At 32.4% G+C, this 14829-nt stretch overlaps 1 protein-coding gene across 11 annotated transcripts in view; it reads left to right on the top strand.

The window, feature by feature from the left end:
• CCDC7 (coiled-coil domain containing 7) overlaps window positions 1–14829 on the top strand; it is a 481360-nt gene that overhangs the window by 397467 nt on the left and 69064 nt on the right. For 9 of the 11 annotated variants that reach the window (XM_035729112.1, XM_035729118.1, XM_035729115.1 and 6 more), the window contains 3 exons: window positions 2954–3070; window positions 8971–9096; window positions 11364–11456. In XM_035729112.1, coding sequence (XP_035585005.1) covers window positions 2954–3070; window positions 8971–9096; window positions 11364–11456 — 336 coding nt within the window. The remainder of the gene's footprint in view (window positions 1–2953; window positions 3071–8970; window positions 9097–11363; window positions 11457–14829) is intronic. The other 2 variants (XM_035729116.1, XM_035729114.1) reach the window with 1 other exon arrangement.

Raw genomic sequence — 14829 nt, 5'->3', positions numbered from 1 at the left:
ATGATCTTTTTTGAGAAAATCCTAAAGATTCTACCATAAAACTGTTAGGACTAATAAATGAAGGCAGTAAAGTCAAAGGATACAAAATCAACATACAGAAATCAGTGGCATTCCTATACACTAACAGAGAAATATCTGAAATAGAAATAAGGAAAACTGTTTCAGTCACAATAACATCAAAACAATAGAATATTTGGAATGCATTTAAACAAGGTTGGTAACAATCTAAGCACTAAAAACTGTAACATTTTGATGAAAGAAATTGAAGAATCATAAATGAGTGATAGGTTTATGGATTGGAAGTTAATGTTTTTAAAATTTTGATACTATCCAAAGCCATCTATAGATTCAATGCAATCCCCATCAAAATTTCAATGAAACTTTTCCCAAAAATAGAAAAAAACAATCTTAAAGTTTGTTTGGAACCACAAAAGACCCTGACTAGCCAAAGCAATTCTGAGAGAGAAGGACAAAGTTAGAGGCATCACATTTCCTGTCTTCAAACTATATTGCAAAGCTATAATAATCAAAACAGGATAGTACTGACATAAAAACAGACCATATACCAATGAAACAAAATCAAGACCTTGGATAAATCTTCATATATAAACAATTAATAATTGATAAGGGAAGCAAGAATACTTAATGTGAAACGGTAGTCTCTAAAATACATGATGTTGGAAAATGTGGTATCAATATGTAAGAATAAAACTGAACTCATATCTTCTATGGTTAACAAAAATTAATTTGAAATAGATAAAGACTTATGTGAGATCTGAAACCTCAATACTCCAAGAACAGGGAAAAAACTTAATATTGATCTTGGCAATAATATTTTGTACATCATATCAAAAGTACAAGCAACAAAAGCAAAAACAGGTGGGACATCAAACTAAAAAGTTTCTGCTCAGCAAAAGAAACCAAAAACAAAATGAAAAGGCAACCTATGGAATGGGAGAAAATATTTGCAAACCATCTATTTCATAATAAGTTAATATCCAAGGTATGCAAGGAACTCATAAAACTCAGTAGCAAAAAAAAGGAGGGGGGAGGGGAAGGAGAGGGAACAGGAGGAGAAAACCCAAAACTAAACAGTGCTATTATAAATGGACAGAGGATGTAAATAGACATTTTTCAAAGAAGACACACAGATAGCCAATGGAAAGGTGCTCAACATCACTATCAAGGAAATGCAAATCAAAACTGCAATGACCCACCTGTTAGAATGGTTATCATCAAGAAGACTAGTGATAACAAATGTTAGTGAGGATGTGGGGAAAGGGCAACCCTTGTACATTGTTAGTGGGATTGTAAATTGGTGCAACTATTATGGAAAACAACATAGATGTTCCTTCAAAAATTAGAAAAAGAACTACCATGTGATCCAGCAATCCCACTTCTGGGTACATATTCAAAAGAAATGAAATCACTCTTTCAAAGTAATACCTGCTCTTCTGTGTTCATTGCAGCAATAGCCAAGACATGGAAACAATCTAAATGCCCACAGACAGATAAAGGCATAGAGAAAATTTGGTATAAAATATACAATGGGATATTATTCAACATAAAAAAGAAGGAAATCCTTCCATTTGTGATGACATGGATGGAGCTTGAGGTCTTTATATAAACGAAATAAGTGAGACATTTTTACGCTCTTACTTATATGTGGAATCTAAAAAAGCTGGATTCATAGAATCAGAAAGTAATATGTTGGCTACCAGGAGCTGAAGGGTGAAGGAAATGGAGAGATGGTCAAAAGGTACAAACTTCCAGTTAGAAGATGAACAAATTCTGGAATTTAATGTACAGTGTGATAACTATAATCAACAATACTGTATTATATACTTGAAAGTTGCTAGGAGAGTAGATCTTCAATATTCTTGGCACAAAATAGTTATGTGAGGTGATGTAGGTTTTAACTTACTGTAATTCTTTCATGTTATATATATATATATATATCAAATCATCACATTATACACCTTAAACTTATGCAATGCTATATGTCAATTATATCTCAATAAAGCTGGGTAAAATGAAATGAACATGTGACATAGACATAAAATGGAATATTATTCAGTATTGGAAAAGAAGGAAATCCTTCCACATGTGACAACATGGATGAACCTGGAAGACATTAATGCTAAGTGAAATAAGCCAGTCAGTCACAGGACAAATACTGCATAATTCCATTTACATGAGATGTAAAAGAGATAAAAGGGATTAAAAGTACACTTATGATGAGTACTCAGTAATGTATAGACTTGTTGAATCATATTGTACACCTGAAACTAATATAACATTATATCTTAATTATACTTCAATAAAAAATAAAAATAAATTTAAAAAGTCAAACTCACAGAAGCAGATAATGAAGCCACTCACAGTGGTTTCCAGGGGCTGGGGGTAGAAAGAAATGGGTAGTTGTTCAGTTGGCATAATGTTACAGTTATACTAGATGAATAAGTTCTAGAGATCTTCTGTACAATATCATGCCTATAGTTAAAAATACAGTGTTATGTACTTAAAAATCATTGAGGGGGGAGTATTTGTGCTAACTGTTCTTACCCCATACCTAAAAAGAAAACAAGAGAAGTCTTTTGGAGGTGATGGATATGTTTATTATCTTGATTATGGTGATGGTATTGCAGGCGTACACATATGTCCAAACTTATCAAAAGGTATATGCATTAAATACGTGTAATTTTTTGATTAGTGAGTATACTCAATGAGCTAAAAAAAAAAAGATGCTATCAATGAGCACAGAATAAAGACAAGGAAGAGAAAATGATCGAATAGTTTATACAAACTAGAGCAATAAACAAGTGACCACTCAATAAAATGTGGTAAGAAAACATTACAAACGTATAAATAAAGACTAGTAGTACATGGTGTTTGGAGAGTAGTGTATGAATATTCAGAGTCTTCATCTAATTTTTAGAAATTTTTATTTTAGGAATGAATTTATTTAAAAACAAAAATATATTTTCACATCAAGACTTACTTCCAAAGAACATCACAATGAATAAATTCCCAACAAAAGTGATCAATTTATCACCCTTTGACAATCAAGGTAAAATATATACATATATTTTATATATAAACATATATATGTATAAAATAAGTATGTAGTTACTTATAGTAGTTGTTTAGTATGGCTTTTCATTTTACTCAGTTTGCATCTTTTTATTCAGATAAATTTTAAGTAAACCTTTGCAAGCCTGAAAATGAAATGGCTTTAATTTATACCTTTACTAACAGTATAATATTTCACAGTATAGAATTCTTTATTAATCATTCTTCTATTAAAGGGAATTGACTTTTTTAGCTTTTTGCCACTGGTAAATATATCCATGAACATGCATTCTTATATATTGATGCTTATATTTCTTTGGGAGAATCCCAGGATTTTTTAATGTTAAAAGACACTTCCAGATTGCTTTCCTAAAAGGTTATTAAAACTAACATTTTCCCCAGCAATGTTAAAAGATACTTCCAGATTTCTTTCCTAAAAGGATATTAAAATTAACATTTTCCCCAGCAATTGTGGAGAAAAAAAATACTTTGCATAACCATCAGCCATACAAGTGGGTGTTTTGTTTATTTAAATTATGCCCATCTAATATTTAGATATTAAATAATATCTAAATCTTTAAATTTTTTCCATATTTGTTAGTGTTCTTTTACTGCATAACTACCCCAAAACTACTTAGCTTAAAACAGTAACTCAGGATTTAGGGTTCATGATTTGGGAGTTAGCAATGTACACTGGTTTTGGCTGCCTAACTTATGCATCTTTGGTTACCTTGTGGTCAGTGGGTTCATTCACATGTCTGGCAATTGGCTAGCTGTTGTTTGGGACAATGGAGGTATATAGTTGGGGCTCATCAAGAGTTAAAAACCTCACTAGTTGTTTGAAAAAAGAGCAAAAGTGTAAAAACTCATTAACTAACTATAAAGTTGTTAACTAGGTAACAAAAATGTAAAGGAACAGTCAGTGAGTCACCTGGGAGAACACCCATAGATAAGACAGTTTTGTGGAAGTCCAGTTCTCCAGATAAGAAGTTCCAGTACTTTGTTGGATAAAAAAAATGAGTTTGGACACATTGGATTGGATAAGAGAAACAATTTGACTTTGTTTTCATCACACATCCCCCAAGGTGGTTCAGCTAGGGCAAAGTGAGTCTTTCTCATCCCATGATGTCTCCCTATGCAGGGGACAAGAGATTAGGTGAGTGAGTACCAGGCTTTCCCAGCTGTGCAGAACACCACCAAAGCATCTAAAGTACTAAATTGTGGGGTGAGAGTAGATCAGAAGAGTGGCAGATATGATTCTCAGAGAGCATTAAAGGGATGTAACTTCTGCTGTGCTGTGGACTCCATCAGGAATCCTACCCATGAGCTGCTGGGAAAGCCTCACTTGCAGAATCCAGCAACTGGCTTGTGGGCATCCCCAGCAACAGGCTTATCTCACCGACACCGCTCCCAACTCTGCAGCCAGCACCCTGTGCATGCCACTGAGAGTGCTAGTGACAGCAAGCTTTGGTGGACTAGGGAGCACTTGCAGAAAGCAAGTCAGGTTCTGTGAGCCAGAGAAAAACAATAACTTGAGCTGTAGTGCCACCCTAGAGAAAACGAAAGGGAAGATGTCAGCACTTGGCCTGGTGTGATGCAGGATCCAGAGAGGGTATGTGCTGTGGTGAGCACTGTGAATTGTGCAAGACTGATGAATCATAGACTTGTACCTCTGAAACCAATAATACATTATATGTTAAAGAAAAAAAAAAAGATAGTAGGAAGGGAAGAATGAAGGGGGGAAATCGGAGGGGGAGATGAACTGTGAGAGACTATGGACTTTGAGAAACAAACGGAGGGTTCCAGAGGGGAGGAGGGTAGGGGAATGGGTTAGCCTGGTGATGGGTATTAAGGAGGGCACTTACTGCATGGAGCACTGGGTGTTATATGCAAACAATGAATCATGGAACACTACATCAAAAACTAATGATGTAAGGTATGGTGATTAACATAACATAATAAAAAAATTAATTAAAAATTTTTTTAAAAAAAGAAATCTTTGTGTAACCCAAGGTCACAAAGATTTTCTTCTATGTTCTTTAAAAAAAGAAAAAGAATTCTGCCACAAAAGGGAGCCATAAGTATGGAGCGAGTATATGCATTCAAGGTCCCAGAAAGCCTCAGGATCGATAGCAGGGCTAATGAAAGGCAGTTCCTTCCTGAAGGCAGTTAGTAAAGACTGGAGGAGGTGACTGCTACTTCAAATGAAACAGCAGCACAAAACTCTAAAGAATATGAAAAATCAAGGAAACAGGATACCACCAAAGGATTACAATAATCTTCCAGTACCAAACCCAAAGACACAGAGATCTAAAATTTTCCCTATAAAGAATTCAAAATAACTGTTTATTATAATATATGTGATATTAGAAATATATCATATATAAATATAATTATGTATTATATAAAATATAATTATAATATACATAATAGAACTTTATATATATATATAATGGAATACTATTCAGCTATAAAAAAGAAGGAAATCCTGCTATTTACAACAACATGGATGGGCCTTGAAGGAATTATGCTAAAGTGAAACAAGTCAGACAGAGAAAGACATATACAATATGATCTCACTTATATGTGGAATCTAAAAAAAAGCTGAATTCATAGAAACAGAGAGTAGAATGGTGGTTACCAGAAGCTATGGGTTGGGGGAAATGGGGAGATGTTGGTCAAAGAGTATAAACTTCCAGTCAGGAGATGAATAAGTTCTGGGGATCTAATATACATCATGATGATTATAGTCAATAATATTGTATTATATGCTTGAAAGTTGCTAGAAGAGTAAGTGTTAAATAGTCTCACTGCAAAAAAGATACTGTAATTATGTGATGTAATAGAGGAATTAGCTAACGCTGTGGTGGTAATTATTTTGCAATATGTAAGTGTGCAAACCAACAAATTGTACACCTCAAACTACATTATATGTCAAATACATCTCAATAAAGCTAGAAAAAAAAAAGCAAAAATAAATGAATGACATAACCTTACTGTCAGAGTTAGAGAAAAATGAGCAGCTTGAAGTAACTGGAAAAGAATGCTTTCAGTGGATACTGTAAGGCTAAAGACACAAACAACTGCATAAAAATTATACTCTAATTGGTAAATTTGTTCCTCAGAGATGTACAGATTAGCAATTATTTTTTTAAACACTCCAATGAGGCATAAGTTGTGTATCAGAAAATTTGCCCCATCTTAATTATATGAGTCAAGGTATAAGTCAAGGATTTTAGTAAGTTTACCTAGATCTGCAGTGACCATCTTAATTCAGTTTTAGAACATTTTCACCATTCCTGCAAGATCCCTTCCCACTTCCAGTCCCAGGCAACCACAAATCTGCTTTTTGTGTCTATCAATTTACCTTTTCTGGACATTTCACTTGAACGGAATCATACAATACATGGTGTTTTCTGTGTAGCTTCTTTCAGTAAGCATGGTTTTAAGGTTCACCTGTATAGTAACATGTATCCTATATTGCTGAATAGTATTCTCTTGTATGGCTGTAGCACATATTCTTTATCCATTCATAGGTTGATGGACATTTGGGTTTATTTCACTTTTTGGCTATAAGGAATGCTGCTCTGAATATTCCTTTGTTGGTCTTCGTGAAGACACAAATTTTCATTTCTCTTAGGTGGACACCTAGGAGTAGAGTTGCTGTGTTGTATGGTAAATTTATGTTTAACTATTTTTTAAATGCCAAACTTTTCTAAAGTGGCTGTGCCATTTTACCACATATCAACAAGGTATGAAGGCTTTTATTTCTTCCTATCCTTGCCATCACATGGCTATTACCTGTACTTTGGGTTATAGACATTCTGTTGGATATGAAATGACCTTTCATTGTGGTTTTTACTTACATTTCCCTGAAAAATGATTTTGGGCATCTTTTCATGTGTTTATTAGCCATTTGTGTATTTCTTTGGTGAAATGTCTTTAAAATTTTTTGCCCATTTGTAAAGTTTTTTTTTTTAAGTTCTTAAAATTTTAAGTTCTTTGTATATTCTGGATGCGATTTCTTTATTGGATATGTGATTTGCAAATATTTTCTTCCAGTCTACAGCTTGTCTGAACTTTCTTAATGGCAGTCAAAATTTTGAATTTTGATGAAGCCCAACTTACCGATTTTTCTTTTAAGGATCATGCTTTTAAACTTGAATCTAAAAAATCATTGCCTATTTAAGATCTCAAGATTTTCTATTTTTTTCTAAGAGTTTTATAGTATCACTATTACATTTAGGTATGTAATTTATTTTGAGTTAATTTTTGTATATAATGAGAAGTAAAGTTTCAGGTTCATCTTTTTGCAAGTATCTATCTGATTGCCAGAGCAACATTTGTGAAAAGACAATCCTGTTTCCATTGAATTGCCTTGGTAACTAGTTGAAAATCAATTAGCTCTAAATATAAGAGTTTACTACTGGTCTTAGTGCTCTTCCTTAGACTTATTTGTCTATCACTGTGCTATTACCATACTGTTTTGATAACAACGTTTATAATAAATTTTGTAATTGAAAAATGAAGTCTCTATAGTGTTATTTATTTTTTACAAATGGTTTTGGCTATTCTAAGTCTTTTACATTCCACATAAATTTTAGTTTCAGGTTGTTAATTTCTGAAAAAAAAAAAAAGACTCCTGAAGTACTGATAGGGACTATACTGAATCTATTTATCAATTTGAAAAGAATTGCGATCTTAAAAATATGAGTGTTCTAAGACTTCTGGTTCAAAATGGTGACACAGGAGACTCCTGAACTCACATATATCAATTATTAAGTTGTCTACTAGAACTAATACAGTGGTATAGTCAATCATATTTCAAATAAATAAATAAGTTCTAATTTATGAACATTGAATTTATTTATTTATATTGTCTTTAATTTCCTTCTACAATGTTTTGTAACTTTCAGTAAAAGTCTTGCCCCTCTGTTAAATTCATTACTATTTTGTTCTTTTTTGATGTTATTGCAAATAAAATTGTTTCCCTAATTTACTTTTGGGGTTATTCCATGCTCATATATAGAAATAAAATTGAGTTTTCTATTACATGCCCAGCAATACAGTTTTAGGCAGTGGTTTCTTTTAATCAGCTAATGGAAGAAACGACTTTAGAAAAGATATGTTGTCATTTATAGTTACCCATATAATTACTTTTAAAGTGTTTTTATTTCTTCATGCAGATTTGAGTTACCACCTGATGTCGTTTTGTACGAGCCTGAAGTATTTTCTTTAGTATTTCTTTTAAGACAAGTTTCCTAATATAACAACAAATAGTCTTAGTTGTTTTTTTTTAATCTAGGAAGGTTTTTGTTTTATCTATTATCTATTATTATTTTTGAATAATAATTTTGCTGGGTATTAAATTCTTGGTTGTGAATTTTTGCTTTCAGCACTTTTAATATGTCATCCCACTTCCTTCTGGCCTCCATTGTTTGTTATAGAAAGTCAGGTGTCAATTTTAATAGCTTTACCAATACATAATTCACATACCATATAATTCATTCATTTACAGTGCATAATTCAGTGGTTTTTAGTACATTCGCAGAGTTGTGCTTTCATCATCATGTTTGATTTTAGATCATTTTCATTGTGTGAAAAAGAAATCTTCACACTCCAAGCCATAATCTGCTAATCTAATATCTGTCTATAAATTTCCATACACTGGATATTTCATAGAAATGGAATTTATAATAGTTGGTTTTTGTGACTTCTTTTACTTAGCTCTGATCTCATAAACTATCCTTTTTAATGTGTATTTCTTTATTAATGAAATTAATCATCTCAAAAAAATTTTAGTTATTTCAATTTTATTGGCAACTAATTTACTGTGTATCAAAATTAGTTACAAATGTAATTCATCTTATAGCTAACATATTTTCTAAATTTTTCTAGAAAGAACTTATGAGTACACTTCACACCATGTGACTAAACCTCCAAAAGCAAGTCCTAGAACATCTAGGGCTGGGTCAACCATTTATAAAGCCATCCAGCTTCCTTCACTGAATAAAGAAACTTCATGTAATGTACAATGTGATTTTTTTAATTAGTAAAGCTTTAATTATATGGAAATAACCAGATCATACTAGCCTCCGTCATATAACCAGTTTAGCAAAATATGTGTAAATGAACACTGATTAAGCTTTCCCAACATATATGCATTCTTAGTGAGTGAGTAGTGTCCCTGACATAGCTCTTCTTCCCTGCCACCACTAAATTGGAGCTCCACTTTTTTTCACAACCTTCCTTTCTTTTTTTTTTTTTAAAGATTTATTTATTTGAGAATGAGAAAAAGAGAGCACACACTGAGCAGGGGTAGGGGCAGAGGAAAAGAATCTCAAGTAGACTCCCTGCTGAGTGTGGAGCCCCATGCGGGACTCAATCTGAGGGCCCTGAGATCATGACTGGAGTGAGTCAAATGCTTAACTGAATGAGCTACCCAGGTGTCCCACTCAACCTTCCATTTTTGTTCACCATTATGATAAACCCATTTCATAATCCTCTGTTTTAGATTTATATATTCCCTTTTTGTACAATCCCAAGTAGGATCTGCCATACAGAAACTCAACATGAGGGTAGATTGGAAGGAAAATAAACATAATGTCTTCCCTTTCCCTTCATTACTATCTCCCCAGCTATCTAATCCATTAATATCTAGGAACTAATTTACAAACTCCATTTCTTATCTTTGCTCCAGAGGCATTATATAATCATCACCTTAGTGTATTTCCTATAGATATTGAGTTTGAAGGTTTTTTTAAATGTAGATTATTTTTTTGGCCTATTATATTTTCTAAAGCCCCAAATAATTATATATACTACCAATACTTTCACCAGTTTTTCTTTCTAACTCTGCATCTTTATCTCTTAACATTATATCCATTGGCTGCCTTTTACCATTCTGTGGATATGTAATTCAGAGATAAAATAAATTGGACTATTAACTGAAGCAAGGCATTACTGGGCAAATAAGTCTTTGTAAAATTAGAAAAATTAATTATAATATGCTCTTTATGTTCAGATAACTATCCTCTTCTTACTAACTGCCAGACAATGTCAGGTTCACCTCCTACTTCATATCACCTGTAATACCATTTTCCATTTATTAGCTCCTAGTTTACTTACAATTTGGGTTTTTTTTAAGATTTTATTTATTAGAGCATGTGCATGAGAGAGAAAGAGCGAGAGAAATAGAAAGCAGGAGCAGGGTCGGGAGGAGAGGGAGAAGCAGGCTCCCCACTGAGCAAGCCTCATGCGGGACTCAGTCCTAGGACCCTGGGATCATGACCTAAGCCGAAGGCAGACGCTTAACCAACTGGGCCACCCAGGTGCCCAAATTTGGGTTTTTTTCTTCTAAGCTAAAGCTTTCTCTTTGATGGGGGTGTTAATTATAAGCAGTAATATTGCCTGAAGAAAAAAGAAAGAGGAAGAGAATAAGAACTAACAAATAGTCTGAATAATCTTCTATCTAAATTTCTATTCCATGATAAGAGAACAATAATAGTGGTCTTTTTTGTGGATGGAATAGAAAGGATTCTATCAAAAATATTTTTATTTTCCACCAAACCGTTAAGCCTTTTAATCTAAAAATAATGACACAAACATTTCTTAAGCAAACTCTTGCCTTAAGGAAATGGAAGAATTCAAAATGTTTTATTTCTCTGTAAGACATATATTGTAGAAACTCAAAGCACTAATTTAGTAAATTTTTCCAGCAACTTTGAGAAACACCATCTAAATGCCCCACATTCTTTTTATTTTCGCATATTTTTCTTGAAATAAGCATATTGAAACTATATTCTTTATTACATAGTTTTGTTTTTAACAGTGTTCAAAATACGTATCTTAACAATAGTATTTCTAAACATGTCTGCCTCCATTAGCACTAGATTTTTCACTGTAGTTACATAAGAATTTTTAAATAAGGATATTCTGTTTTATAAAAAGATAAAAATTTCATATGAGAATTTATCAATTTAATTGCTTAAATAGTTTTTTATTACAATACTGGAAAGAAAGAAAGCTCTTTCTTAGGCATTTTTATATACACTATTTCTATTATTTCTTTTTCTGGATTTTCACTCTTACTGGTTTTTTTAATAAATATCAAGTACCCAGCAAGGAAAAGCTAGAGAGAAAATATCTGTGTTAGTAAAGCTGTTTTAAATTATTTTTAAAAATTTAAGGAAGCTGTGCTTTAGAAGTGGATTAAGATTTATTATAAATTTTTAAAAGTTGAAGTCAGGTAATTTCTAATATAATTTAATAATGTTATTTTCATTTTTTAGGGCATCCAAAAAATTATATCTCAAAAAAACATGTTGAACTTACAAATACTCTGCCTGCTATGATCTCTACAACTAGAAAACCTATCTATGAAGGTAAAAAAATCACTGCTATACAAAGACAAATGAAATAAAACTTTATACTGTGTTTCCATTGTTTCCATTTACCAATTATCTTAAATCTATGGACCCCCTTCCCCAGATAGCCAATGTTATGAGACAAGTATATTTTTCTAAACCTTTCTTCAAACATGTGTTTCACACACACACACACGGGCGCATATACATACACACACACACACACACACACACCTATTTATCTATAGATGATAGATAGATAGATAGATGATAGATAGATAGATAAATGATAGATAGATAGATAGATAGATGATAGATAAGTTTGCTTGTTCTGTACATAATAGAATCATTTGGATGGATCCTACTCACCTCCAAAACAGGTAAATTGTTATATAGATTTCTTTTATATCTCACACCTTTAAGTTACTTTATGATATTCTATAATGTGAATGTGCTATATTTATTGACATTTAGATTTTTATCAAAATATTTTTTGCTACTATAGGCAATGGTACAATAAATATCACTGTACATATATATCTATATTGTAGTATTATATTTCTATAAAATAGAGCATGTAAACATGTATTGCATTAAAGGTATCTATGTTTTTTATTTTAATATATAAATCCAAATTACTTTTCAAATGATCATAGTTCATAATTCTGCTAGTAAATTCATGAAGGACTCATATCCCAGCATCATAGACAGCACTAGAATTTTCATAGATTGAAACCCTAATATTGTTAAGATATCAATACTACACAAAGTAATCTACAGATTCAGTGTGATAGCTGTCAAAATCCCAGCAATGTTTTTTCAAGAATAAAAAATTCTATGCTAAAATTCGTATGGAATCTTAAAGGATCCTGAGTAGTCAAAATAATCTTCAAAAGGAACAAAGAGGACTCTCACTTCGTTATTTTGAAACTTACTACAAAGCAACAGTAAACAAAACAGTGTGGTATTGGCATAAAGACAAACATACAAACTAAGAAAATAGAGAACCAAGAAATAAATCAACACATACATGGTCAAATGAACTTTGACAAGGATATCAAGACCATTCAATGGGAAAAGGAGACTTGTAAAGCATATGGTGCTGGAGAAACTGTATATCCACATGCCAAAGAGTGAAATCAGATCCTTATCTTAAACTTTACCTTGTAGTTTTAAGATAGATGAAAGACCTAAAACTAAGTGCTAAACTATAAAACTCTTAGAGTAAAATATAGGGAAAAATCTTAAATACGTATTTGACAATAATTTCTTGGATCTGACACCAAAGGTTCAGCCAAAGAAAAAACAGGCAGATTTTACCACAATTTTAAAATTATTCACCAAAAGACAAGGTTAGTAAAGTAAAAGGGAAATCCACAGAATTGGAGAAAAATATTTGTCAATCATATATCTGAAGAGCAGTTAACAACCAGAATATAAAAAGAACTCTTAAGACTCAACAATGAAAACAAAAAACTTTTTAAAACAGTGAACAAAGGACTTTAACAGACATTTCTCCAAAGAAGATATACAGATAGCCAATAGGCCCATGAAAATATGGTAAACATCACTATTCATTAAGGAAATGAAAATCAAAACAACAATGAGATATCATTTCACACCCAGGATGGCTATTATGAAGACAAAAAAGGAAAAAAGGAAAGAAAATAAATATTGGTGAAGATGTAAGAAATTGGTATTCTTATGTACTAGTTGTAGGAATGTGAAATGGTGCAAACACTATGAAAAATAATATGGTTGTTCCTCAAAATATTAAATAAAGCATTACCATATGATTCAGCAATTCCCATTCCAGATATATGCCCAAAAGAACGAAAGCAGGGACATGAAAAGATCTTTGTTTATAGCAACATCATTCACAATAGCCAAAAGATAGAAGCCATTCAAGTGTCCAACAGTGATGAATGGACAAAAAAATATGGCATATGCATGTGATGGAATATTATTCAACCTTAAAAAGGAAAGAAAATCTGATACAGCATGTTATAGCATATAACATGGATGAATATGGAAGACATTATGGTAGGTGGAGTAAACCAACCACAAAAGGACAAACACTGTATGATTGCACTTACATGAAGTATCTTAACATGGTCAAATTCATAGAGACAGTAAGTAGAATGATGGTTTCCAGGAGCTGGGGAGAATGGGAATGGAGAATTATTTATTAATGGGTAGAGTTTCAGTTTTGCAAGATGAAAAAGTTCTGAAGATCAGTAGTGGTGATGGCTGCACAGTGTGAATACACTTAAAAATGGCTTAAATGGTAAATTATATGTTATTTATATTTTACTATAATTTTTTAAATAAGTAAAAATAAAAATAAGTGTATAGAAAAATGTTTTTTCTTTAATGAGGATTATTTATACTTAATGAGAACTAAGCATATTTTAATATTATTAGCTATTTTCATTTTCTCCATGAATCACCTATTTATATTCTTTGCTTATTTTTCTGTTAGTTGCTTTTGTTATTGTAGAAGTTTTTGTGTAATAGGATTTTAATTTTTTTAATTTTTCTATCAATTCAAATTTACAGAGAAATTGAAGGAATTCCAGAAGGAATTTTCATATAGCCTATACCCAGGTTCATTACTTGTTCATATACTATTATTTTTGTCTTATCATTTTCTCTATGTTCATATATATATGTGTCTATCACAAACATACTATGTTTCTCTGAACTGTATAAGGGTAACTTGAAAGAAAGTGACTATATTCTTATTTATGTATTCCTTTATATCTAAGCACAGAATAAGCACTATGAAAATAAAATATCAATGTGGTTGTTAGTAAACTCACCACACTCAGGCCAGGGACAAAACACTGCCCTCAGAGGGCAAGGAGAGCCTCTGCAGACAATTAGCCTGAAGGATAGAGCAGCCAAAACACAATAGCAGAGAACATGCAGCCCATACCAGAGACATCCCCTGAAGAGCCAGGCCCTGGGCACTATATGACTTCTTCCTCATAAGGCCATTACTTTCAGGAGCAAGAGACATATCTGGCTTTTCTAACACAGAGAAGAAGGCAAAGACTTAGACAAAATGTGAAGATGGAGGAATTTATCCCAAATGAAAGAACAAGATAAGGCCATGGCCAGAGATCTAGGTGAAAAAGATACAAGTAACATACCTGATGGAGAATTTAAAGCAATCAACAATCATAAGGATACCCACTGGTGCAACCACTCTGGAAAACAGTCTGGAGATTCCTCAAACAGTTGAAAATAGAGCTACCATACGATCCAGCAATTGCACTACTGGGTATTTTACCACAAAGATACAAATGTAGGGATCCGAAGGGGTACGTGCACCCCAATGTTTACAGCAGCAATGTCCACAATAGCCAAACTGTGGAAAGAGCCAAGA

Source organism: Zalophus californianus, chromosome 9, assembly GCF_009762305.2.
Source record: "Zalophus californianus isolate mZalCal1 chromosome 9, mZalCal1.pri.v2, whole genome shotgun sequence".
Lineage (NCBI taxonomy): Eukaryota > Metazoa > Chordata > Mammalia > Carnivora > Otariidae > Zalophus > Zalophus californianus.
Note: the sequence above shows the minus strand (reverse complement) of the source record. Positions and strands in the feature narration are given on the sequence as shown.